Here is a 27,850-nt window from a genome sequence, read left to right as displayed (position 1 = left end):
TGGGTATCCAGCAAGATACAAATCTTTCTTCCCTAGGATATTGGCTGGAAGTACCCTGGTGGCTTCTCTTCTCAGCCAGGTGCTCAGTCCAGTATCATCTTTACTTTAGTAGTCCCCATCTTGATCCCACAACTGTTCCATTTTGATCTGGCCACTCCATGGGGACAATGAGAAATTCTCAAATTTTCTTTCTGTAACTGCTCCAAGGTTAGTCTTCAAAATGAGGAGACATTCTTTCCCAGCTATTCCCAGCTCAAGTGCCTTTCCAATACTGCTGCTATTTCTACTCTTTGGGAAAGTCACTTATTAAAATTTAATGACAATCACTTACATTTATAAAGCCATTTTCAATTTACAAAGCTCTTTTCCATCCACTATTTTTTTTTTTTTTATTCCTCACCAGAGGATATTTTTCTATTTACCATCAGATAGAATGGGAGGGAGGGAGAGACAGAGACAGAGAGAAACATCGATATAATAGAGCCACATTGACTGGTTGCCTCCCACACAATCCGACTAGGGCCAGGGACCAACCGCAACTGAAGTATGTGCCTTTGAGCAGAATCAAACCTGCGACTCATTGGTCCATGGGCCAATGCTCTACCACTGAGCCAAACTGGCCAGGGCTCCACTATCTTTTTTAATCCTCACAATATCTGTAGGAAGGACGTTTTTCTCTATTTTATAAATGAAGAGAATTGGATTTCAAAGAGTAGCATCATTGTCCTGGGTCACACCATTGAACAGTGTCAGAAATGGGTTTCAAATTCTGGTCTTTTGGTTCCAAGATGTCAAGAGTAGCTCATATATTCAGGCATTCTTTTTACAGTATAAACAATCTAGTATATCAGCTCTGCTCTCTTTTGTGAGGATGTAGGTAAGTTATTTGGGACTATTTTGTTTGGAAGTGACAAAACCCAACTCAAACTGGCTTAAGCAAAAACTGAACTTACTAGCTCACCTAACAGAACAATCCAGAAGCAGGTTTTCCAGTGTGGATGGATCTAGGTGCTCAAACTATGTCATCAGGACTGTCTCTCTCCATTTTTTTTTTAGAATTTTTGTAAGAGTTTATTTGAGCCAAACTGATGACATGCTAGAAAGCAAGATCTCAAGCATTCCTCTCTCCACTTCTTCACTTCCTTCTGTGTTCATCTTATTCAATGACAAACTCTCTGCTTGGGGTATCAAAGATGGCCCCAGTAGCTAAAGCTTACAATTCCTCCAGCTCAACAATCTCAGTAGAAAGAGAACATCTCTTTCTTATAAACAGCAACAAATGACCTGGATATCATTCTCAATTATTTCGGTTGGCTTATGGACCCCACTCCTGAACCAATCATTGTGTCTGCTATAATGGAGTATTCTCATTGTCCAGACCTGATTATTTGCCCTCTCCTGCAGAAGATTACGGGAGTGGTGATGATGTGGGTGTCACCTAACCCAGGGATGAAGTAAGGGGGAAAGGAGTTTCTTTAAGAAAAAGTATTGATGTCAGAAGTGGTGTGGGTGGTATGCAGATCTCTATAGGGTGCCATTGCTCTGCGGAGCTAAAATAGAACAACTAGTGAGGAACTGGGGGCCCATCTTAGCAAGAATTGTCAGTTCTTGCCTCAAAAGCAGTAAATGAACTTCTGTGTTTTTGTCCTGGACTGCCTAGCTTGGCTCAGTAGGATAGAGAAAAAGGCAGTAATTCACGGCAGAGTAGGTAGAAAAGATGGAGCTTCTGGATCCAGTAACTTGTGTACAGAACAGTAACCAAACAAGTACTCATGGAAGGAGACTTTGAGGTACTCTTTGAGGATGCCTGCTTCCTCCTCCCAGAACCTTCTATCTCCCCATGAAGCTGTGAGCTCCAGGAGGGCAGGGACCACATCTGTTTTACCTACCATCTTCTCCCCAAGGCCTAGCATGGTATTTTGCCTGGCACATAGCAGGGGCTTGTCATATGTTTATTGCCTAGATTAATAAATTCATGATCAATCAGATTGATCAACCTATTTGGCAGGATTGATCCACCTCTTTGTATAAGTCAATCCCGCTCTTCGACTTTTGTTCTTGATCTGTCAGGTGGGAGAAGATATAGAACAAGACACACTCCATAGCCACTTCCAGCTTATGGGTCCAGTATCTTAGGGCTCTCAGGAGACAGACAGGATGCCCTCTGCAAGAAACCAATAGAAGGTAACCAAACTTACTGAACACTCTGTGCTCAGGTGAGATGACCTCACATGGGTTTGAGGTCCCCAATTTATGGGATTTCATGGACCCATTATATATATATATATATATAAACTATATATATATTAAATATATATATATTAAATATATATATTATATATATATTAAATATATATATTAACTATATATAGTTAATTTTTTCCCATTGATTTTTAAAGAGTGGAGGGAGGAAGGGAAGGAGTAAGAGAGAGAAACATCGATGTGAGAGACATAGATCAGTTGCCACCTGCATGACCCCAACAAGGGCTGGGGATTGAACCTGCAACCCAGGTATGTGCCCTTGACTGGGAATCGAACTCATGACACTTTGCCTGAAGGCTGGCGCTCTAACCGCTGAGCCAAACTGGCCCAGGGCTAATCTTAGCTTTTTAAAACCAAAGTTTAATCTGCCCACTTTACAGATGGGGAAACAGAGGTTCAGACAGTGCAAGTACAAGAGGTTTAGAGAGTGCAAGTACAAGGTCACAGAGAGAGTAAGTAGTCAGAGTTTGTTTGAGTGTCAACCCAGATCGCCTTGGCAGATTCTAAGCCAAAGCTATTTCCCTGGATGGGTTAAGACCCATCCTTTGGTTCTTGGAGTGCCCCCAGGGTGTTCTCAGCCTCATCTTGAGCCTGGATTTCAATGCTTTGTTCTTAATGATGTACCCACTTAATGCCAGGCACTGGTGAGAGTGAGGGAAGGTAACCAACACGTTCCCAGCCTCCTCTCCTTTCCCCCGATACTCACCTTGGAGCCTGTTCCTTGTTCTGGAGGTCAAAGAATCCCCACCGCAGTCATGGGCCGCTAAAAGTTTAGGGGGTTCCCTCTCCCAGGGGTGTTGGCAGCTTCCTAGGGGTCTCTGGGAACCTTTAACGCCTCCAAGACCTAAGGGACTAAAAGCGAAATGGTGCATCTCGAGGCACTGTGATAGGCTGGAAGGAAGGTAATTTGGGAGGAAAACATCAGTTCAAATACTATCAAATAATACCGCTTTCCGCCCCTCCCCCACTCCCATGGACTTGGCGGGGACCCACAGCTCCAGAGCTTAGGCTGGAAGAAGGGTGTCTCCCAAACCAGAGGGCCCTGCTGTGGAGGGGATCTATTGATCCGGGTGGGGCACGCAGGCGACCGTGCTACCCTTCCCGGGTTCCGCCGGCACCGCACGCTTCGACGCGGGAGCGCGCCTCCGCCCGGCCGTGGCAGTGCACGAGAGCGCGCGCCTTGGCGCGGGAGCGCGCCCCGGGGAAAGCCGGAGCAAGATGGAGGCCGCGCCGCGGCCGCCGCCTGGGCCGAGGCAGCTGCTGCTGGGAGCGCCGAGCCGCGGCGCCTAGGTCGTGCCAGTCCCGGACCCGCTGCCCCGACCGGGCCCAGGTTGGTCTCCCCGCACCCCGTCCCCTCGGTCGCAGCCTCCGTGTGCGTCCGGCCTGGGCGCGGGGCAGCCACCCCCCATCCCCGGCCCTACCTGGGCCCGGCCGCTCTCCAGCGCCCAGGGGACATCTCCTGCCTGCCGCACGACCTTCCTGGTCCAGGCTGCCTGCTGGCCTCGGTCCCTCGTACCCTTGGCCTGGAAAACCTCTCTCTCTAGCCCTGGCCCGCCAATCCTAGGCTCCCTCCCAGCCTAATCCAGCCCTAGCTTCTGAGGGATCCCTCGAACCCCCCCGCCCCGGGTCCAGACCCGGCAGTCCCAGCCCCCGACTACTATCTAGCCTCACCCTGATACCGCCACTTCGCTTTCTTAGACCTTTATACCAACCCCCACTCCTTGTCCCAGCCCCCATATTACCTTCCCAATCCCCCAGTACCAGTCCCTTATATCCCCTTCTTACCCCATCATAGAACCTCCCATTCCTCTCTCCATATCCCTTTTCTAGACACCCAATATCAGACCTCCTACTCCTAATATCAGCTCCCAAATTCCCTTCCAAGCTCTCTCTATACAGCCCCTCTGCTAATCTCCAATACCGGTCCCCAGCCTCCATTCCATCTCTGCATGGTCCCCTCTTTACTCTCCCAATACCAGCCTCCATGCACCTTCCCCAACTCCCCCGTGACCACTTTCCAACACCCCCATTTCAGCTCCCATATCCTCACCACAGCCCCCTCATCCCAACCCCCAACTTTCACATGACCCCTTCTTAAGTGACCAACTGGAGATCTTTGGCCACAGACACTGACCCAACACTCTCATAAGCCCCTGCTAGCTTCCCCATACCAGCCCCCGGGTTTCCCCAGCTCTGCCCTAGGCCCGGCCCTCGCGAGTTCCTTGCCTCAGGGCGGCTTCTCGCGTGCATCCCCAGCTCCCGCCCGGCAGCCCGGCGGTCTGTCCCGGGCCGGCGGCCCCCGCCAGCTGCCGCCGCCGCCGCCGGCCCCGCCCCCGGGCACCATGCTGCCCTCGCAGGAGGCCTCCAAGCTCTATCACGAGCACTACATGCGGAATTCGCGGGCCATCGGCGTGCTATGGGCCATCTTCACTATCTGCTTCGCCATCATCAACGTGGTGGTCTTCATCCAGCCCTACTGGGTGGGCGACAGCGTGAGCACCCCTAAGCCTGGCTACTTCGGCCTCTTCCACTACTGTGTGGGCAGCGGGCTGGCCGGCCGCGAGCTCATCTGCCGCGGCTCGTTCACTGACTTCAGCAGCATCCCGTCCGGCGCCTTCAAGGCGGCCGCCTTCTTCGTGCTGCTCTCCATGGTGCTGATCCTCGGCTGCATTACCTGCTTTGCGCTTTTCTTCTTCTGCAACACGGCCACGGTCTACAAGATCTGCGCCTGGATGCAGCTCTTGGCAGGTAGGGGAGGGGAGGGGGCGGGACCCCTAGAACAGGCCCAGGGGACAGGGCTCTTTACTTCTAGGACCCTTTCTTGGAGGAGTCAGAGACAGGTTCTGTTCCTCTGTCTAAAAACACACCTCCTAGATTGTCCCTCAGCAGCCACTGCGGTGATGGGAGAATTCTGAGAAAGACACTTTGGGACAGAGGTCAGAACCTTAGAGCTGGGTCTTTGGGGCTGTGTGGTTGGATATGGGTAGACTGCATTTGTTGATGGGTTAGCATTATGTTAGTCTCTGAGGGTCTTTGAGACTCTCTGTTGGTTGTTTCAAGGGAAACTATCTGAATGAGGAGTTACTCTAGGTGTGAACAATTTTGTCGTATTGAAAAAAGCATGAGATGGGGACTCGAGATCTGACTTTGACCTTTAATGTGCTGACATCATCAACTTGGATGTTTCACTTTAATTCTCTGGAGCTTGGTTTTCTCATCTATAAAACACTGGAGAGGATTCAAAAAACAAACGAAAGAGTATCTTGTAAACTTTAAAGTGCTGTGCTAAGATATAGGAGGAGGCTGGTCATAGTGCCTATTCAATGTTTGAAGTGTGGATGGTTGACAGCACCTGCTAACATGGGTCTCTGGAGGACTGGTTTCCATTCCCCACCTTCACTCAATGCAGGGAGGAGGGTTCTGGTGCTATGCCAGAACTCTCTGTAGAAATGAGTTCCTGGGACCCTCTGTAATGTTTGGCTTAGACAGATATCTTAACCTAAGAATCAAAGAAAGGCCTTTGGGAATAAAAACTGCTGAGACAGTTTTCCAGGATCCATTAGAGTCCCCCACGCCTGCCTGCCTTTCGATCAAAGACAGATTTTGAAGATTCAGCAACTTGGGCATTTGCCTAATGGCAGGCAGGGAAGAGAGTTGGGCTGGGGAAAGTGGGGCCAGAGAATGGGGGAGGAGGGCTAATGAAGGCTAGGAAAATGTTTGGAGTCCTCCACGGTGAGAAGAAGAAGGAAAATGTGATGATCATGCAACAGAAATAGGTTTTCAAAATAAACACCTCAGAGCATTTAACAAGTGTTTTTAAAATTATTTATTGATTTTATTTTGGAGAGAAAGGGAGAGAGAGAGAGAAAGAGAGAGAGAGAGAGAGAGAGAGAGAGAGAGAGAGAGAGAAACATCAATTTGTCATTTCACTTATTTGTATGCATTCATTGGTTGCTTCTTATGTGCGCCCTGACTGAAGATAGAACCTGAAACCTGCCCTGGCCGGTTTGGCTCAGCGGTTAGAGCATTGGCCTGCGGTCCAGAGAGACCCAGGTTCGGTTCCCGCTAAGGGCACGTACTTCGGTTGCAGTTTGTCCCCGGCCCTGGTTGGTCGTGCGGGTGGCAACCACTCAATGTGTCCCTTTCACGTCGATGTTTCTCTCTCTCTCTCTCTCTCTCTCTCCCTCCCTCCTGCTCTATCTGAACAAAAAATGGAAAAATGTCCTCAGGTGAGGATAAAAAAAAAAAAAAAGAACCTGAAACCTTGGCATATCAGGATGGTGCTGTAACCCACCAAGCTACCCAGCCAGGGCTACTATTTAACAAGTTGGCCCCTTCAAAAGAGTGCCCTGGAGGAAGTATTACATCACTTGTCGATTTTTCCACTGCTGGAATTATGTTTGGAGCATGGATGTATTCTCTTAGGGGTCATCACTGAGGGGAAACTTCCATCTTTGTTGTTGTTGTTGTTGTTAATCCTCACCCGAGGATATTTTTCCATTAATTTTTATATAGAGAGGAAGGAGGGGGAGAGAGAGAGAGAGGTGAGAGAGACACATTGATCCTGCACAACCCTGACCAGAGTAGGAATCAAACCCACAGGTTAGAGCTGACTCTCTAACCACTGAGCCAAACTGGCCAGGACAAAAATTCCTTCTTTTAAAGAAGGAATATAATTTTGGGAAATGGCTAGAAGTGTAGAAAATATGATGGATGACAATTGTCACTTGGAATGAAAGCCGAGGTATGAGGGCAAAATCTTGAGGCTGATTTACTTCCCAAGAGGACTTCTACAAATGCAGGGAGGAATTACTATGCCATTGGAAGAATTGCCCAAACTCGTGAAAGAACTACTTTGAAAAAGGCAATGTTTATTCAGATGTGAATATCCTCATAGGCTTGTTTCACTCCATTCAACTTAGATAATGGGTCTTTTAGGATCCTTGTAGCAGGTGAGAAGAATTATAGGGTATGGGGCATATCTCTCCATATTTCTCAGTGGTACTCTGAAAATGATTTTAAATATTTCCGTTCTATTCTTCTTCCAAAGGCAAATTGGAAAGAATATATACTCAGTTGGAACCCCCAATTCCTCAACCTTAATCTGGAGTCTGCAGATGGATTGCTGACCTCTGGCTTTTAAATTCTCTGTAATCCATTTGGGTTTAATCTTAGAGACTGGATGAACTGATCAACAACCCCCATGTAATTATAGAATTTCAGGGATCTTAAAGATCAGCTCTTTCAAATACTGCCTTCCCCTGCCCCTATTTTAGAAAGATGAAACTGAGTCTAAAGAAGCTATAGTCTTACCCAAAGTCACACAGCCAGTAAGTGAGTAAACTAGTCTCGACTCCTAGCCCAGTGCTCTTTCCTTTGTGTTACTGTCCCACTCATGAGGACTATTATCAGAGTTGAGCAGTTTATTCCATTTTGCTTAGAGATTTCTGAGTTCTCTGGGTAAGAGACAATACACTTTGCTTAATAAAATGACACCAGGATAGAGTCCAGAGCACTGGACTACGGTCATGGATGGGAGGTCTCAGCTGACTGCCTGTGATTCACCATGCAGTGCTAAGCTATTGTTTTTAGCTTAAATCTCAGTCTTATCTGTATAAGGAGGGTGGGGGAGCTAATCAGTTAGATTAGTGAACTTAAAGTATCTCTGCACTGTGGTACTCTTAGAAAAACACTTTCACCATGATCATTCCATTCAGAAAGTGAGATATAATTTGTCCTCAGAGGAACTGCAGAGAAGCAAAGGGCTTTGTTTGTATCAGATAAAAATTAAAATGCTGGTTGCATGTTTCTTGTTTAAGTGAACTTTCATTCAAGTATTTTAGAGTCTCCCAAGTGCTGAGAAAATACAAAGAGATACTTACTCTTTTGTTTATACCCTACCTGCTTGGTGATTATCCTTATGTTAGGTGCTGCAATACTGAGATCATCCCTACCCTCAAGGATTTTAAGTCTATAAAATGCAATCCCTGCTCTCAAGTTTACCATCTAGTTAGATCACCATATTGGTCAGCAGTCTTTCAGTGGCAAGTGACAGAAACCAAACTCAAACTGGCTTAAATAAATTAAAATAAAATAAAGAGGGTAGCCCTGGCTGGTGTGGCTCAGTTGGTTGGAGTATTTTCCCATGAATCAGAAGGTTGCAAGTTCAATTCCCATTTGGAGCTCATGCCTAGGTTGTGAGTTCAGTCCCCAGTTGGGGCACATACAGAGGAGGCACAGGAGGCAATCAATCGATGTTTCTCTTTCACATCGATGTTTCTCTCTCTTTCTTTCTGTCTCTCTCTCTTTCTCTCTCTCTCCCTCTCCCTTCCTCCATCTCTAAAAATAAGATAAAATAATGTTAAATTATAAACAGTGTAGTATATTTGACTTATGTAACTTAAAAGTCAAGAGTATCTAACTTCGCCCTGGCCGGTTTGGCTCAGCGGTTAGAGAGTCTGCCTGCGGTCCCGAGAGACCCGGGTTCGGTTCCCGCTAAGGGCACGTACCAGGTTGCAGTTTGTCCCCGGCCCTGGTTGGTCGTGCGGGTGGCAGCCACTCGATGTGTCCCTTTCACATCGATGTTTCCCTCTCTCTCTCTCTCTCTCCCTCTCTCTCCCTCCCACTCTGTCTGTACAAAAAAATGGAAAAATGTCCTCGGATGAGGATTAAAAAAAAAAAAAAAAGAGTATCTAACTTTAAGCATGGGTGGATCCAGATGCTCAGATAATGCCATTATAACATGTCTCTTTCCATTTCTTGGTTCCTCTGTGTTGGCTTATTTTTAAGACCGCTTCTCTCCTGAAGGTGATAAATACAGCTACTAGCAGCTCTAAAATTGCATTACTATAGCTTGGCAATGTCTGTTGAAAAAGAACACTTGTGCCCTGGCTGGTTTGGCTCAGCGGTTAGAGCGTCGGCCTGCGGTCCGAAGAGACCCGGGTTCGGTTCCCGCTAAGGGCATGTACCTCGGTTGCAGTTTGTCCCCGGCCCTGGTCGGTCGTGTGGGTGGCAGCCACTCGATGTGTTCCTTTCATATCGATGTTTCTCTCTCTCTCTCTCTCCCACTCTACCTGAACAAAAAATAGAAAAATGTCCTCAGGTGAAGATAAAAAAAAAAAAGAAAAGAAAAAGAACACTTGTACTCCATGGTTCCAGCAAAAGTTCCAGGGCTGATTCTCATTGGCTCAGCTTTGGTCAGGTGTCCACCTCTTAATTAATCAATGTGATTTTGTCTAAGACCTCAGCCACATGTTCATCCCTGGAACACATGGACTGATAGTAGAGAAAGGTCAGTTCTTGCAAAGGGAATTCAAATGTGACCACTAGAAGAGGGATACTCTAGGTAAGACAAGTGCAGACAGAGTGGAAACTTGGGGCAATTGAGGAGGCTGCGGGCTTAATTGGAAGGTGAGGCTTGAGTAGGACAGGGTGTGGACAGGCATGAGGAGTGAGAGAGCATTTTAGTTGTTGTTAATCCTCACCCAAGGATATTTTCCCATTGCTTTTTAGAGAGAGAGAGAAACATTGATGTGAGAGAGACACATTGATTGGCTCTGCCTCCTGCATGATCCCAACTGGGACTGGGATCGAAACCTGCAACCCAGGTATGTGCCCTTGATCAGGAATGTACAGTTTTCTTGTCTTTGGTCCACAAGCCAATGCTCTAATGGCTAAGCCAAACCAGCCATGGCAGGGAGCATTCTGAATGGAGAGGAAGATAATGGGCTGAGGCACAGAAGTGAGAAAACCACCTCTGGATTGAGTGTGACATCCAGGGAACAGCGAGAGGGAGGAGAGCCCAGGAAGGAGCAATGGGGCCACAATGTGCAAGGCTGTTGATACAAATCAAGGAGTTTGAACTCTAATCAGTAGGCAACTTGAAGTTGCTATGACTGTTATTGTTATTCAGTAAAAATATTTAACATTTTCTGAGCCATTAATGTATGCTTGAACATTTGCTAAACATCTACATGCATACTATTATCTAATCTTCACAGCAATCCTATGGAGTAGGTGCCATTATTGATATTTTATAGATGAGAACACTGAGCCTCAAAGAGGAAAAAATCATTTGTCCAAGGTCACACAAGTGCTAAGTGGTGGAGCCAGGATTTATAACTCAGTCTTTCTGACTCTAAAGCCCAAGGATTTATAAAGAAGCATTAGTGGTGGGGATAGTGGCAGGATGTATTTTCCGGAAGAGTTGAACTCAAAGTAGAGAGGTTGGGAGACTCAGGAGGCTCTCTATGGAGTTAGGGGTCAGCTTTTCAGGGCTTCTCAGGACATCTCTGTTACTCTTCACCTAGTTTTTCCTATTTACTGAGAGCACACAATGTGCCAGCTTCTGTGCTAGACATTTTCACATTCATTATGTCATTTAATCTTTGTCTATTAAACTGACTTGCCCAAAGGCCACACATCTAGTGGAAGGTGGAGCTGAAACTTAACACAAGTCCCAAAGGATCTAGAACCTGTTCTTACTACTGAACTGGAACCCAGGAAGTGAATACACAGGTTACAACTTACAGCTGAGAGCTCTGTGCACTCAGTGTCTACCTTTGGGCTGGGTGAGGTTAGCCAAGGAGAGGTTGCTGGCTGGAGTAGACACTCAGGAGGGACTGAGGGGGTAGTGTAGGGTAGTGGTTGAAGAACAGAGGACTTAGAAGTCCTGCTCTGCCACTACCCAGTTGTGTGGGCTTGGATAAGTGGGTTTTCCTCCCTGAGGTACAGTTTTCTTATCTGTAAAAATGATGATTATTGTACCCACCTCAGAGGTGGTAGAAAGAAATAAATGAAATGATGCATGTAAAATGCCGAGTGTGGTTCCTGGTGCACAGTAAACACGCCATAAATGGTCAATGCTATTCCTGTGACATAGTCTGAGTGAAGAGCTGTTTGTGAGGGGTGCCTGATGCTCAGGTGGAAGAGTTTGGACTGATGATCAAAGGCCTTGAGAAATCATAAACCTTCAGCTGGAAAGGGTCTTACCGATCAGCTTGCCCAACTCCTTAACTTCACAGATGAAAAAACTGAGTCCCAGAGAGAAGAGACAAGCTCATGGTCACAAAGTGACACCCTCTATCCACAGAAAGGAGATGATTCTGACCACAGTAGGTAGTGCTTACTATGTACCAGGCACTGCCTGGTGCTGGCGTCACAGCAGAGAGAGTGGAAGGTGGCAGCAGAGGCTGGTTGGTGATCCAGAGGTGAGATCATCCAGCCTTCCAGATCTGTGTCCTTAGTCAGCAGGGGTCTCTGGGCTAGGAACAGCAACCACAGGAGCTCCTGTCACGGCAACTTGGAATATGCATTCACATCCCTCCTCATTTCTTACTGTTTGCTTCAGGTTTGGCTTAGGATTTTTTTCCATCTAAGTAAGTCTTTGTCGATGTGTATAACACTGCTGAGCACATTGGGGGAATTTCTTTCCTCTCTCCCTCATTTTCTTTCTTCTTCCCCAACTTTCCTTTCTTCCACCTCCCTTTCCTCCCTTCCTACCCCCCTACATTCCCCCTCACATGAGTCCTTTCTTGATGGCCTCCTCTGTGTATCTGGCACTGTGCTAAGCTCTGGGAATCCTGATTGAGAGTCCTCATTCCCAGGGAGCTCATAGTCTAATGGGAGAGGCAGAGAAGAAAACAGATCATCACATTAAATGATTGAAATATGCACAGGGTATTCTGGGGGTACAAAAGGGACTTCTGACACAGTTAAGGACAGCCAGGAAAGTCTTTCAAAAAGTAACAGCATTTGGCCTTGGCTGGTTTGACAGTTAGAGCGTTGGCCAGTGGACCGATGAGACCCGGGTTTGATTCCGGCCAAGGGAACGTACCTCGGTTGTGGGGTTTGTCCCCAGGCCTGGTTGGGGTCGTGTGGGAGGCAGCCAGTTGATGTCTCTTTCACGTTGATGTTTCTCTCTCTCCCTCTATCTCTCCCTCCTACTCTATCTGAAGATAAATGGAAAAATATCCCCTAGTGAGGATTAAAAAAAAAGAGAGAGAGCCCTGGCTGGTTTGGCTCCGCAGTTAGAACATCAGCCTGCGGACCAGTGAGATCCGGGTTCGGTTCCCACTAAGGGCACATATCTCAGTTGCAGTTTATCCCCAGCCCCGGTTTGGTCGTGCGGGAGGCAGCCACTCCATGTGTCCCTTTCACATCAATGTTTCTCTCTCCGGACCGCAGGCCAACGCTCTAACTGCTGAGCCAAACTGGCCAGGGCTGTTTCTCTCTCTCTCTTCCTCTCTCTCCCTCCCACTCTATCTGAACAAAAAATGGAAAAATGTCTTCAGGTGAGGATAAAAAAAGAAAGAAAGAAAGAAAGAAAGAAAGAAACAGCATTTGAGCTGAGTCTTAAAGGATGGGAAGGAAGGAGGAAGGCAACCAGGCAGAAGAGACAGCATGATCAAAGGCGTCGATGTAGGAAATAGCCTGTTGTGTTTTGGGGACTACAAACAATTAAGGCAAGGAGTGGTGAGAGTTGATGGGGAGATGGATTGTGGAGGCTTTCTAAGCCATGGTAAGGAGTTTAGACTTTACCTGTAGGCAGCGGACAGTTGTTGACTTTTTTGTTTAAAAATATCCCAGACATTTATTTACTTTTTGGAAAATTTAATATATGCATACAAAATTCAAAAGGTAAAAAGTTATACAATGAGATGTAAGTTTCCTTCTTGCCCTCATCCCTCAATGATCATCCCAGAGACAAACACTATTACCAGTTTCTTGAGTATCCTTTCCAAGAAATCCCATAAATATACAAGCAAATGAAAACAACATTTTAAAACATAAATTAGTTATCTATTGTTGCATAACAAATTACCCCAGAACTTAATGGCTTAAAGCAACAACATGTATTATCTCTGTTTCTGTGAATTACAGGAATTTGGGAGTAACTTAGGTGAGTAGTTCTGGCTCAAAGTCTCTTATGAAGTTTCAACCAAGACCTCAGTGGGGGGTGTAGTCCTCTGAAGTTTGACTGAAGCTGAAGGAATTTAGCCACACTCATGTGTTGGCAGGAAACCTCAGAATGAGTGGACACACACACACACACACACACACACACACACATACACACAGGAAGAGAGAGACCACTATACTGCCCACTCCCTTTCTTTTTAAATCCTCACCGGAAGATATTTTTCCATTTTTCTTCAGATAGAGTGGGATGGAGGGAGAGAGGGGGCGGGGGGGAGAGAGAGAAAGACACGTCGATGTAAGAGGGGCACATCAACTGGTTGCTTCCCCCACGACCCTGACCAGGGCGGGAGAGAGAGAAAGACATGTCGATGTAAGAGGGGCACATCAACTGGTTGCTTCCCCCACGACCCTGACCAGGGCCAGGGATGAACCACAACTGGTGCCCTTGACTGGAATCAAACTCATGACTCTTTGGTCTGCGGGCCGACGCTCTAACCGCTGAGCCAAACTGGCCAGGGATCCCACTCCCTTTCTTTGATAACAGATTTATTAAGATAGAACTCATATGTCACACAACTCACTCATGTAAAAGTACAATTCAGTGGTTTCCTTAGCATATTCACAGAGTTCTGCAGCCATTGCCACAATCAATTTTGGGATATATATTTTTTTTACTTTTTTTAAATCCACATTTCTGCATTTATCCTGAGATAGAGCGGAAGGGAGAGAGGGAGGAAGAGAGAGAGAGAAACATCGATGTGAGATAGACACATCAAGTGGTTGCCACCCACATGACCCAAACCGGGGCTGGGGACAAACTGCAACCAAGGTACGTGCCTTTAGCAGGAACCGAACCCAGGCCTCTCTGGTTGGCGGGCCTACACTCTAACCGCTGAGCCAAACCAGCCAGGGCTTGGGATATTTTCATCAATTCAAGAATAAGCCTTATGCCCTTTAGCTATCACCCCTAAACCAGTTTCTCCATCAGATTGCTCAACCTCTAGGTAACAACTGATCTAATTTCTTTGTTTTTTTGTTGTTGTTAATCCTCACCCTAGGATATTTTTTTCATTGATTTTTAGAGAGGGTAGAAGGGAGGGGGGTGGGGGGGGGAGAGAGAGAGAGAGAGAGAGATTGATGTGAGAGAGAGACAGTGATTGCATGTGCCCTGCCCATGGCCCGGGGATCAAACCTGCAACCCAGGTATGTGCCCTTGACTGGGGATCGAACCTGTGACCCTCTGGTGCAAGGGTTGACACCCTAATCACTGAGTCACATTGGTCAGTCCTGATCTACTTTTGATTTCTGTATATTAGCCTATTCAGGACCGTTCATATGAATGGAATCATGTAATATGTGGTTTTTGTGACAGGCATCTTTCACTTGAGGTTCATCATGTTGTAGCATGTATCAATACTTTATTCCTTTTTATGGCTGAAAAGTATTCCAATTTGTGGATATATCATATTTTGTTTAACCAGTCATCAGTTGGTGGACATTTGGGTGGTTTCCACCTTTAGCTATTATAAATATTGCTATGAACATATTTTCATTTCTCTTGGATATGTACCTAGAAGTGGAATCAGCGACTCAATGGCAACTTTATATTTAATAATTTGAGAAATGGCCACATTGTTTCCAGAGTGACCACGCCATTGTACATTACCACCAGCAATGTAGGAGGGTTCCTGTTTCCTCATATCCTTGCTTTTATCTGACTTTTTGATTATAGCCATCATACTGGCTGTGAAGTGGCACCTGCTGTAGTTTTGATTTGCATTTCCCTGCTGATTAGTGGTGTTATACATCCTTTGTTTTCAGCATGTTTCCATTTTATTTTAAAAGTTATATAAGAAGAATATATACGCAAATATTATTAGTATTTAACTTTCAGGGGGAGATTAGAAATTATTATTTCTTTTTCTTGATGCTTTTCTGTGTTTTAAACTTTTCTATACTATGTTTGTACATATTTACTGTACAAAATAAAATAAAACTACAAGGACAATCCAATGCTGAACTAAGATATTATTCTCTAAAGCTGGAACATTAAGTCATTGTGACACCTGGGTATTTGGGGGCATGGGAGTCCTTTTGATCACAGACTTCACCTTGAGAAACACTATTCCTGAAATCAGTAATCTCTGGCCTCATTATTTCTTCCTCTAAATTAAAATTTTTTAACCCAAGAACAACTTCCTTTGGCATATTACAGCAACTCTTACCAGAGTACTAAAAAACATTATTGTGAAAGCAATGAACAATACATTTTCTAACACACCATAAAAATGAAAAGATAAGCAAAAATAGTCTGTCGAGATAATTTGTTAAGAAAATAGAAATTGAACAATGGCTTTACACGTATATCTTTTAAAAATTATATATATATATTCCTTTATTGATTTTAGAGAGAAAGACAGGGAGAGGGAGAGAGAGATAGAAACATCGATGAGAGAGAACATCGATTGGTCGCCTCCTGCATGTCCCCTACTGAGGATTGGGCCCATAACCTAGGCTTGTGCCCTGACCGAGAATCGAACCTGTGACCTCTTGGTGCTCTACATGTATACCTTAAAAATAGAAATATGAAGCCATTATCATCTAAGTTCAACTCAGAAGTTGGGGTTATTTAGACACATCTTTTCTTCTTTTTTATAATACATTGTTCTGTTTTATTTATTATTAGTTATGGTTGTTAATCTCTTACTGTCCCTAGTTTAGAAATTAAACTTGATCACAAGTATGAATGTACAGGAAAAGACAGTATACATAGGGTTCAGTACTATCTGCTATTTCAGGTATGCACTGGGAGTTTTGGAAATTGTCTTCAACAAAGAAGGGGGGATGATTGTATTCACTTACGAGCACTTACCAGGATGTGTGAATATCCCCTACTTACCCAATTTGACCTCATCCCTGGCTCTTCTCCCTGGGCCTTGATTCTTCTTCTATCCCTCCCTCCATTTTCAGATGATCTTCAAGGAAAACCTTTCTACCCCTACCCTAAGTTCTAACCCTTGTTTTTCTCTATACTGTTTCTGGTCCTCCCTATCTTTAAAACATTCAAAAGCCCTCACTGCCTTGGCCAGTTTGGCTTAGTGGTTAAAGCATCGGCCTGCAGACCAAAGAGTCATGGGTTTGATTCTGGTCAAGGGCACGTACCTCAATTGCAGTTTGGTCCCCGGCCCTGGTCAGGGTTGTGTGGGAGGCAGCCAGTTGATGTGTTTCTCTCACATCGATGTTTCTTTCTCTCTCTCTCCCCTTCCCACTATATCTGAAAATAAAAGGAAAAAATATCCTCAGGTGAGGATTTTAAAAAAAGCCCTCACTGTGGCACCCATTCTCCTTTTCTCTAACTTTTTGAAGAGTTGTATTTTCTTGTGCTTCTTTTTTAAATCTTCACCCGAGGATGTTTTATTTATTTTAGATGGGGGGGGGGGGGTATCGAGGTGAGAGAAATATCAATGCCTCCTGTACATATCCCTACTGGGGATCAAACCTGCAACTTAGGTATGTGCCCTGACTGGGAATTGAACCTGCAAACTATTTGGCGTACAAAACAATGCTCCAACCAACTGAGCCACTTGGCCAGGGCTCTTCTTCTTAAAGACCTTTTGACATTTCATGTAATGCTGATTTGGTAGTGATGAACTTTTTTAGCTTTTCCTTGTCTAGGAAGCTTTTTATATGTCCTTTAGTTCTAAATGATAGCTTTGCTGGATAGCATAATCTTGGTTGTAAGTCCTTGCTTTTCATCACTTTGAGTATTTCTTGCCACTGTCTTCTGGCTTGCAAAGTTTCTGTTGAGAAATCAGCTGACAGTCTTATGGGAGCCCCCCTGTAGGTAACTAACTGCTTTTCTGTTGCTGCTTTTAAGATTTTCTCTTTATCTTTAACCGTTGGCATTTTAATTATGTGTTTTGGTATAGGCTTCTTGGGTTCATCTTATTTGTGACTCTGCACTTCCTGGACTTGTATATTTATTTCCTTCATCAGGTTAGGGAAGTTTTCTGTCATTATTTTTTCCAATAGGTTTTCAACTTCTTGCTCTCTCTTCTCCTTCCGGCACCCCCATGATGCAAATGTTGGTATGCTTGAAGTTGTCCCAGAGGCTCCTTACACTATCCTCATTTTGGGAGAGGGGATTCTTTTTTCTTTTTGCTGTTCTGATGTGGTGTTTTCTGCTCCCTTATCTTCCAAATCACTAATTGAATTATCTGCTTCATCTACTATACTGTTGATTCCCTGTAAATTATTCTTCATTTCAGTTAGTGTATCCTTCATTACTGACTGGTTCTTTTTTATGGTTTCTAGGTCCTTTTTTATGCCATTGAAGTTCTCTCTGAGTTCACCTACTCTTCCCCTAAGTTTATTGAGCATTCTTATAACCAGTATTTTGAACTCTGCATCTAGTAGATGGCTTGTCTCCATTTTCTTTAGTTCTTTTTTTTTTTTTTTTTTTTTCCAATCCTCATGTGAGGATATATTTTTATTGATTTTTAGAGAGACAGAAAAGGAATGACAGAGAGAGAGAGAGAGAGAGAGAGAGAGAGAGAGAGAGAGAGATCTATTTTGTTCATCAGCTTATTTTGTTCATTATATTCCACAAATAAGTGAAATCATGTGATACTTGTCTTTCTCTGACTGGCTTATTTTGCTTAGCATAATACTCTCCAAGTCCCTCCATATCATTTCAAAGGATAAGAGATCTTCCTTTCTTACAGCTGCATAGTATTCCATTGTGTAGATGTACCACAACTTTTGTATTCACTCATTAACTGATGGACTCTTGGGCTGTTTCCAGATCTTAGCAATTATTAATAGTGCTGCTATGAAATAGGGTATATTCTTTCTTTCTTTCTTTTTTTTTTTTTTTTATCCTCACCCGAGGACATTTTTCCATTTTTTGTACAGATAGAGTGGGAGGGAGAGAGAGGAACAGAGAGAGAGAGAAACATCGATGTGAAAGGAACACATCGAGTGGCTGCCACCCGCACAACCAACCAGGGCCGGGGACAAACTGCAACCGAGGTACGCGCCCTTAACGGGAACCAAACCCGGGTCTCTCTGGACCGCAGGCCGACGCTCTAACCGCTGAACCAAACCGGCCAGGGCAGGGTATATTCTTTCTGATTGATGTTTCACACTTCTTAGGATATATTCCTAGAAGTGGGATCACTGGGTCAGATGGCAGTTCCATTTTCAATTTTTTGAGAAAATTGTTTTCCATAGTGGCTGCACCAGTCTGCATTCCCACCAGCAGTGTATTGGAGTACCCTTTTCTCCAAATCCTCATCAGCACTTGTTGTTTGATGATTTGTTGTTGGCAGCCATTCTGGCAGGTGTGAGGTGATACCTCATAGTCATTTGAATTTGCATCTCTCTGATGATTAGTGACGTTGAACATTTTTTCATATGTCTCTTGGCCATTTGTATGTCCTCTTTGGAGAAGTGTCTATTCAGGTCCTCTGCCTATTTTTTAGTTGGATTGTTTGTCTTTTTTCTGTTGAGCTGTATGAGCATTTCTTTATATATTTTGGAAATTAACCCCTTACCTGATGTATCATTGGCAAATATATTGTCCCATACAGTGGGTTCCCTTTTCATTTTGATGCTGGTTTCTTTTTTTTCTTTTTAAAATATGTTTTATTGATTTTTTTTTTAGAGAAAGAGGAAGGGAGAGGGAGAAATAGAAACATCAATGAGGGAGACACATCAGTCGGCTGTCTCCTGCACACCCCCCACCAGGGATCAAACCTGAAACCTGGGCACATACCCAGACCGGGAATTGAACCAGTGACCTCTTGGACCATGGGTTCACGCTCAACCACTGAGCCACATCAGCTGGGTTTGATGTAGTCCCATTTATTAATGTTTTCCTTTGTTTCTCTTGCCCTAGGCGATGTATCGGTGAAAATTCTGGTAGGTGTGATGTCTTAGATTTTGCTGCCTACATTTTCTTCTAGGATTTTTATGATTTCATGACTTATGTTTAAGTCTTTTATTCATTTTGAGTTTATTCTTGTGTAAGGTATAAGTTGGTGGTTTAGTTTAATTTTTTTGTATGTACCTGTCCAATTTTCCCAACACCATTTATTGAAGACACTGTCTTTTCTCCATTGTATCCTCTTGCCTTTTTTGTCAAATATTAATTTAGCATAACGTCTTGGGTCAATTTCTGGGTTCTCTGTTCTGTTCAATTGAGCGATATGCCTGTTCTTGTGCCAGTACCAGACTGTTTTGATTACAGTGGCTTTGTAGTATAACTTGATATACAGAATTGTGATCCTCCAACTTTGTTCTTCTTTTTCAAGATTGCTGTGGCTATTTGGAGTCTTTTTTGGTTCCATATAAACTTTTGGAGTCTTTATTCTAGATCTGTGAAATACTAAAGTATCTATTGGTACTTTAATAGGGATTGCATTGAATCTGTAGATAGCTTGGGGTGGTATGGGCATTTTAATGGTGTTGATTCTTCCAATCCATGAGCACGGTATATGCTTCCACTTTTTTATATCTTCCTCTTTTTTTTTTTTTTTTTTTTCAATGTCCTGTAGTTTTATGAGAAGGGGTCTTTTATCTCCTTGGTTAAGTTTATTTTGAGGTATCTTAATTTTTTGTTGCAATGATAAATGGGATTGTTTTTTTAGTTTCTCTGAGTGCTCATTATTGGTGTATAAAAACCAGCTGATTATTTTCAAAGAGACTTTAACTTGGACTCCAAGGACCTCAACCTCACTTTCCCCATCCAGCAAACAGGGATGCTGAAGGCTGCCTTGCCTGTAGTCTCTTGTGGTCTTTCCTCTCTTCCTAGAGGTCCAGGGAAACCCATCTGGTTTGCTTTCCTCCACTTGCTTGATTTCTGATGTTTCTCATTCCCAGAGCAGCCTTTGGGGCCGCATAGCCACCACCTAAAACCCTTCAGAGCAAAGGGGGTAGAGAAAGAGAGATATGTGGAGAGAGGCTCCATTGCCAGCCTCCTCTGAGCACCCTGTTTTTCAGAGTCTCAGTACCTAGTCTGTTTCCTTCCGAGCACTGTATGTAGACTTGACTTTATTCCTTCCCACACAGCTCTGCCCTCGAGGTCAGAAACCATGCCTGCCAGTGTCTCCAGCATTCTCCACAGTGCCTGGCACCCAGAATTTATACGTGGAATGTGCAAAGGGAGAGTCAGGGAAAGGAAAGGGCTAAGGGGTAGATACAGGGAAGGAAGAGAAGGGAGAGAAGGAAGGGAGAAGAGGAGAGGTGGTGAATGAATGTTAAATGCTGAGAGATCTAAACATAAGAGACAAGAGTGAGGGTCGAGGGTGGAGGATGAGATATGAGCATGAAAAAGACTAGCCCAAGAGAGGGGTGTGTGAAGAGACATGCAGAGAGAAAGATGGAAAGAGTGGAGAAAGAAAGGAATGGAGACACCTGATTAGAGAAAGAGACGTGTAAATGGTGAGACAGAGAGAGAGACAGAGAGAATGTGTAAGGCCAGAGTTGCAGGAAAAAAACCTCATTGAGAGCCAAGCTTGGGGTTGCAGGGTCTCTTTGACCGATGGCAGGAGCTAGAGCAGCGCTGCTGGGAGCTTGGGATGCTGGAGCGGTTTCCATGGAGATGGGGAATGCTCCTGGTGGGAAACACTGTACCCCGGAGGGGAGGGCTGGAGAGGAGGTGGAGGGGCTGGCTGGGTTTGCCTTCTCCCCAGGCTCTTTCCTCATTCCTGCCTCTTGCTGGTGGGGGGGGGGGGGAGGCATGGGGAAGGAAGGGCTGCACTGAGTCCATCCCTTCTCTGTCATCTCCTCACCCTGAAGTTTGATAGGGACATGGAGGGCTTTGCAAAGTGTCAGGGACATTTGAGGAGATGGATGGGTCAACTTTTCTCCATAGGCTCCTCCTCTTTTCCTGCCCAGTAAATGCTGGAGCACCCCAGGGTTCAGTCCTGAGCCCTCTCTCCAGTTTCCCTAAGGTTGAGTCCCAGGGATTTGCATGCCCATGGCTCCCAAAGTTACACCTCCAGATCCCCGCCCCAGCTTTCTTCTCTAGTTGGGTATCTAAAAGCCATCTTCAAAGTTGTTGAATTCTTAAAAAAATTTTTTTTTCTTCATTGATTTTAGAGAGAGAGAGAGCAAGGGAGAAGTAGGGAGAGATAGAAACATCGATTGGCTGCCTCCTGCATGCCCCCCACTGGGGAACAGGCCCACAACCTGGGCATGTGCCCTGACTGGGAATCGAACTGGTGACCTCTTGGTGCATGGGTCGACACTCAACCACTGAGCCACACCAGCTGGGCTGATTATTATTTTTTATCATTATGACTAGTTTTAATAATAATAACAACTAAATTTATACAGGACTTACTGTGCCATGCACTTCACATTTGCTGCCTCCTGTAATCTTTATAATCACTTGATTGCCATCATTATCCCCATTTCACAGATAAGGAAACAGGCTCAAAGGTGACAGAACTAGCTCTAGGTCACACATTTATGAACTAGCTGAGCCAGAATTTGAGCCCCAGCTCTCTTAAGCCCGTTGCTCTAATGAATCTCTCTCTCCTCCCACCACAGTGCAAGCTTCCTGAGGCTAGAGTTCAAATATCCCCACCCCCTGCCTAGTCCATTGCTTGGTACACAGTAGGCCTTCAATAGATACTACTTGAGTGAGTGAATGCCTAGCCCTGTGCCAAGTATCTTACAAGCATTACTTCATTTAATTCTCACAACCACCTTGTGAGGTAAGTATTCACTCTGATTTTCAACATACAAACACAAACAGGAGGCACCCCCAAAGGCATATACTAAGTGAAAGAACTAGGCTCAAATTCCATCGTTCTCACCCAGTCTGTTCTCTGAGCACAGTGTTCAGCTGTGTGAATGAGAATGTATTTCCAGCACCTTGACGAAAAGGAAAATAACATTCAATAAATATCTGTTGACTGAACAACCTAAATAAATAGTGATGAAGACAGGAGAGGGTGGGCATGGCCAAGATGCTAAAGGAAGTTGTCGGAGGTGACAGTGGTTTGCTATTTTCTCATATTTACAGGAGGCTTCCTGGAGGTAGGAGTTGATTTGATAGGGGCGGGGGAAGGCATTATGGGTTCCGGAAAGCTTCTGCTCTCCTAGGCAGTAAGTCATCCCAGGCTCTAGGGTTTCTGGAACTCACAGGAATCGGCTAACAGGCTCTACGGTTGATGAGCGGAGTGAGGAGGGTTCCTGGGGATCCTCGGGCTCTGAGGAGTAATCACCTCCTTCTCTCTTTCTTCCTGACCGCGGCGGGGGCTGGCCTCGCGCCCCCTCAGCTCTGTGCCTCGTGCTGGGCTGCATGATCTTCCCCGATGGCTGGGACTCCGAGACGATCCGGGACATGTGCGGGACCAAGACCGGGAAGTACTCCTTGGGGGACTGTTCCGTGCGCTGGGCGTACATCCTGGCCATCATTGGCATCCTCAACGCCCTCATCCTCTCCTTCCTCGCCTTCGTGCTGGGCAACCGGCAAACAGACCTGCTGCAGGAGGAGCTCAAGCAGGACAACAAAGGCGAGTGCGCACTTCCGCTTCCGGGGGCGGGGGCGGGGGCGGGGGTGGGGCCGGGGCCGGGGCATCTTCCAAATCAATCACGAAGCAGAGATTGGGAATGGCACACACAGCACGACCACCTTGAAAACAATTTGACTTTATGCCTCAGAGCCGAACATCTGAGCTCCTGTGACCCAGGAAACTCTCCAGTGAGTATAAACCCATGAGAAACGTGTAAGAATGCTCTTGGCAGCAGTTTCAAAATAGCAAATAAATGAAAACAACCTAAATGGACATTGACAAGCGTATGGATAAATAAATGGCGATATATTCACATCACGGAAAACGAATGAACCTCAGTTATAGTAACTATATGGGTACACTAGAAACATACTATATTGAGAGGGGGGGAAATCAAGTTCCAGAAGATGACACAGATTTTTACTGAGCTAAAAGTCAAGCACCACTAAGCAATGTGTAGTTTAAACATACCTATATTTATGGTAATACTGGTTTTTTTTTTAAGCAAAGAAATGAGAAATATAAATGGTAGGACGGTGTTATGGATGAGGGAAGCCAAGAGCAGATGGTGGACAGGTAGGTGTGTACACATTATTGTATTTGTACAAAGTACTGTAAAGTTACAGTTCTTGAATAATGCTTTACACTTAATATATTGCATAGATATATAAAGTAACATTAAAATACAATAAAGAAACAACTTACACATAAGACCAGAACCTCAGGGGCTACCAATGCTTATCTGTGCATCTTCAAACTTCATCTGTCCCTTTACAAAACAGTGTTAAGTGCCAATATAACATAGGACAGGTGTCATCCTAAACAACACCCAGCTCCCACCCCAGCTCCCTTTCTGTGCTCCACTCTGGAGCATGTCGTAAAGATCTGTTTTTATCATTTCATGGAGAACTGTCTTGTCCTTTTTATCTAATCCTTAGCATTACATAAAATAAAGAAACTCTACTTTCTTATCATTTCCCCTTTTAGGGGCTATTAGTGAGGTTTCCAGGTTTTTACTATTACTGGCAATGCTACAATGAACATCGTCGTGTGTGGCTTCTTATATTCAAGTATCTTCTTGATGTCTTTCCAGAAGTTAAATTACACACTTACCACTGAAATGATAGTGCCAGATTGTTCTCCACTGGAGGGCCAGTTTTCTGACCCAGGGGCCCACCCTGCCCCCTGAGCAAGGAGAGACACTGCATAGCATTGGTGGACAGACCGCTGTCAGTCTGGGTGTGTGTCCTCTGCTGTGAGAAATAGTTGGCATTTTCATAGCCACACCCTCCCTTGAGTTGTTAGCATGATCTGGGTCTATGTTTAACACTTTCCATTAATTATATTTATCTCTTGGAGTTTCTCATCTATAAAATAGGGACACTGGTGGTGAAGACTATTTCAGTTGGTGGGAGGTAATTCAGTATTGTGGTGGAACCCTAGGACTGTGAAAGCAGACTATCTGTGTTGGAAGCAGGCTGAGCTAAGAAATGACGTCACCTTCTTGAGCCTCAATTTCCAGCACTTCACAAAATGACTGTGATGAGAACCCACCACCTTATAGGGCTGTCCTGTGAGGAAGAAAGAAAGATTATGCCTGTGAAAGGGCATGTGGTGAATGCTCAGGAAAAGCTGCCACTCACTCCTGGACACAGACACCCCATCAGGCAGGCATCATGACCACCCTTTTACAAAGCCAAAGTCTGGAGAGGTCCAGTCACTTGCCCAGAGCCACCTAAGTGGCAGAATTTGAATGTGAACCCATATTCAAGTTCAAAGGCCAAGCTTTTCCCCACTGCCTGCCCCTTTTCAGTCCCTCCTGGGTTGCTAGTTGGTAACCTACGCGCTCTGAGCCTCCCGCCCCTGGATACCCTGATAGTCTGTGGTTTCTGTGGTCTTGGTATGAAGTCAGAGCCTGCCCTCTGGTGGCAGCTTCCAGAAGTGCATGACTAAAACAGCCATCTGCCCTTCTTGGTTGAGGTGGGCCCACTCAGCATCCTCTCCTCCCTCCTCAACCACCCTAATAGCTCAGTGTTAAAAGTGATGTCAGCATCCAGGATTTCATTCCTTACTAAGAGCTCAAGATGAGTGAACCCCACAGTCAGTTCGAAACCAAAGATCTCCGGAACAAAAGTAAAAAATAAAGTAAATTGCTGTAATTTCCAGCATTTAGTATACACCAAACACTGTGCAGAGTCCTTGGCTGGCATTATGTCTTTCTGACCCTCAGAAGCACCTTTGTGAGTGAGGCTGTTCTGCTGTCTTGCAGATAAGGAAGTTGGGACTCTGAGGTCCAATGGCCTGCTCAAGGCCATCAGCTAGTTAGAGGCCTGGTTGGGATTTCAGAGCCTTTGCAGCTCACTCCTCTGCTCAGCTTTGCCCTGAGGATTGGCTGAGGGGAGCCCTAATGCCCTGCTGGACTCTGACTTTCTCCCATTCTCTCTCTTTCTCTCTTAGATTTTGTGAGCTCTACAGTAAGCTCCGTGTTGCGGCCAGGGGGCGATGTCTCCAGCTGGGGAGTCCTCCCCTGTCCTGTTGCTCACTCACAGGGACCCTGAAGGCCAGGATCGCAGCCCAGGAATTGACCTGCCTTCAGAGTGTCCCATCGGTTGTCCTCTCACCCTCCATTCAAGCTCTGAGGGAAGACCCCAATCTCGGACTGACTTCTCATCTGCTACCTGCCTGCCAGCTCCAGACTTTGAAGACAGGTTGGGGCTGGATGCAGGCTGAGAGGGAGGAGAGAGGCCCAGCAGAACCTGAAGGGCCTGATTTTGCCCCTCCCTCAACTGACCTAAGGGAGGTGAACATCCCTTGGGGTCTCCTCTCCTCTCCCTCCTGGCCTGGGGGCCCTGCTGTATCCAGGGAGAGGAGACACTGTGATCCCAGGGCCCCAGGCTCCCTCAGTCTGGGAGCAGCTGCCTGGCTGTATCCTTGCCTCCTCTGGTCTCTGCCTCCCGCAGAAACTTATTTAAGACACTGCCCCAGGGCAACCGAACTCTTTCCTACTTTTCTTTTCTTTTCTTTTTTTTTTTTTGGTCTGATGATGGTTCCATCACATCTTTGCAGAGCTCCAGGCATCACTAGCCTCCCCAGGGCCGCTCTGCCCCTACTGCAGCGTGCTCCCAGCTCTCCCAAAGGAGTTTGAGCTGCACCGAGGGAGAAAGCACAGGGCCTCCCTGTCAACTGGCGCCCAGTTCAGCCCAGAGTCTGAGGAAAAAAACAGACAGGCTCTAAGGGAACTGCGGCTGGGAGTGTGGCTCTGCCTGGGGCTGGCCTGGCCTCGCCTCTCTGCTGGGATGTCTCACCACTGACTGGACCCTTGACCCCAGCCTGTTTTGTACAGCACAGACTCTTTGGCCCTGTTGTTAGGGTTGGAGGTTGGGGAGGGGGCCTAACCATGGGGCATTAGGGGAAGTATCACCCCTCTGCCCCTTCTCATGCCAACTGACCCTGGCATTTGCCAAGGGCAGAGACTGTCTTGCCTCTTTGATACTTTTCTGCATAACTTGAACTTGCAGGTCACCTCTGAACAGGGTACCCCCTGTCCCCATCCCCAGGCCTTGTAACCCAGTCTCCACACCTCTTCCTTCTCTTTGCCCACCTCTCGCCTTGCGACATGCCCAGGGTCTGCAGCCCAATGGGCAGTGCTTGGAGCCGAGGCATGAGTGTGTGTGTGTGTGTGTGTGTGTGTGTGAGAGAGAGAGAGAGTGTGTCTAAGTATGGGGGGGGCAGACGAGGAGTCTTCTCTCCCCCTCTTCTCCCACTGTGGAGAGCATTTCCTTCCCACTTGGCAGGGAGCAAATAAGGGAGACGGCAGGTGTTTCTGGACTTGGCAGGAGAGCCATCTGGCCAAGGGTGTGGTCAGCCCCTTTCAGGCCCTAGCTCAGGCAGCAGGTGGTCTTCCTCCAGTGTGCCTGCGTCTGGCTGCCGGTTCTGGCTGCCCAGCCCCCTGAGGGGAGCCTAAGGCCCCACCATTTTATTACGTTGGCCTCAGCCAAAGGTGGGGAGAAAAGCAGTGAGTGCCATGTATTTGCCAACCTGTATTCATTTTCATTGGACTTGGACCTGAGCGGGAAGACTATAGAAATCCTCTGCCCAAATCCCCCTTCTGGACCCTAACTGGGGTCAGAGGCTGAGTCCTGGTGGGATTCCCCAAACCTGGAGTTTCCCAAGTCCTGACCCCCACCCCCTCACTTTGCCCTGCCCAGCACTGTGCCCTGCTCCCCTGCTCCTCCAAGCCCTGCACTGCGGCCCCTGCTGGCACCTTCCCCGCAGGCTGCCGGCAGGCGGGGCTGGACAGCAGGGTCCCAGGTGGAAGAAGAGAGGAGCCTTGTGGGAGGGAGGGAGTGGGGGCAGATCCAAGCCAAAGGCCAGTGTTGGAAGGCTCCGGGAGGGAGGGGTCACCGGAGCAAGTGATTAGGAATGGGGAGAAAGGTGGGAGAAAGAATGAGACAGGAGAGGGGGAGGAGAGCAAGGAGGAGGGGGATCCAGGGAGGTTCAAAAATGGAAAGAGAGAGGAAGAGTGAACAGAGTGGGGACCCAGAGGGACAGAGAACCTGGGATGGGGGAATGTAGGGGACTGAAAAGAGGATTTGGGAAGGAGGCAAATGGAGAGACAGTTGTGGGAGACCAGACTGGGAGGCAGGGAGACATGGCGGGGGTGATGATGAAGGTGCCAGGGCTGAGGAATGAGGAGCATCTGTGTGTGCACTGTGTGAGGGGACCAGCCAAGGGGTCTGCCAGACCTGTGTGCCTTGTGGAGGTATTAGAACTACCCCCTCAGAGGCCAAGGACGGGCCCAGCCAGCCAGCCTTCAGATCGGGGATAGGGGGGTACAGTCCAGATGACTGCAGAACGGGTCAGTGCCATTGGAGTGGGCAAATGGCAGAGAAGAAGGAGGTTAATTCCCTTTGGGGTGATCTGACAGTGTTTCCATGTCACTGTCCATAAGCCACCTGCTGCCCTGGCTGAAGAATCGGGGTTAGGAAAGCAGGGCTGGGTGGGCTGCAGAAGCACCAGAGTAAGAGGGAGGGGAGAGAGGTCGGAGTGGGAACCACACCATAGCTCTGTCCCTGGGCTTCAGCACAGGGGGTAACTGGTGCTTCAGCCAGGGCCCCAGGAGAAGCCAAAGTGTGGTGGCT

General features: G+C 46.4%; 1 protein-coding gene across 1 annotated transcript; it reads left to right on the top strand.

Annotated features, from left to right (window-relative positions):
• The first annotated feature begins 4,573 nt into the window (after window positions 1-4,573).
• On the top strand, window positions 4,574-26,377 carry LHFPL4 (LHFPL tetraspan subfamily member 4). The gene is made up of 3 exons (XM_036267082.1): window positions 4,574-5,010; window positions 22,473-22,709; window positions 25,167-26,377. Exons 1-3 carry the CDS (start codon window positions 4,605-4,607, stop codon window positions 25,265-25,267), a joined length of 744 nt encoding a protein of 247 aa, XP_036122975.1. The 5' UTR covers window positions 4,574-4,604; the 3' UTR covers window positions 25,268-26,377.
• Window positions 26,378-27,850: the final 1,473 nt, after the last annotated feature.

The sequence above is a fragment of the Molossus molossus genome, unplaced genomic scaffold (genome assembly GCF_014108415.1).
Source record: "Molossus molossus isolate mMolMol1 unplaced genomic scaffold, mMolMol1.p scaffold_m16_p_18, whole genome shotgun sequence".
Lineage (NCBI taxonomy): Eukaryota > Metazoa > Chordata > Mammalia > Chiroptera > Molossidae > Molossus > Molossus molossus.
This window is presented reverse-complemented; position numbering and strand designations above follow the sequence as displayed.

What these genes read in the sequence shown, in the direction of transcription:
- LHFPL4 (XM_036267082.1), top strand. Translation starts at nt 4,605, where the DNA reads ATGCTGCCCTCGCAGGAGGCCTCCAAGCTCTATCACGAGCACTACATG. An exon ending in CTGGATGCAGCTCTTGGCAG is followed by an intron (nt 5,011 to 22,472) that starts GTAGGGGAGGGG and finishes GCGCCCCCTCAG; the next exon opens with CTCTGTGCCTCGTGCTGGGC. An exon ending in GCTCAAGCAGGACAACAAAG is followed by an intron (nt 22,710 to 25,166) that starts GCGAGTGCGCAC and finishes TTTCTCTCTTAG; the next exon opens with ATTTTGTGAGCTCTACAGTA.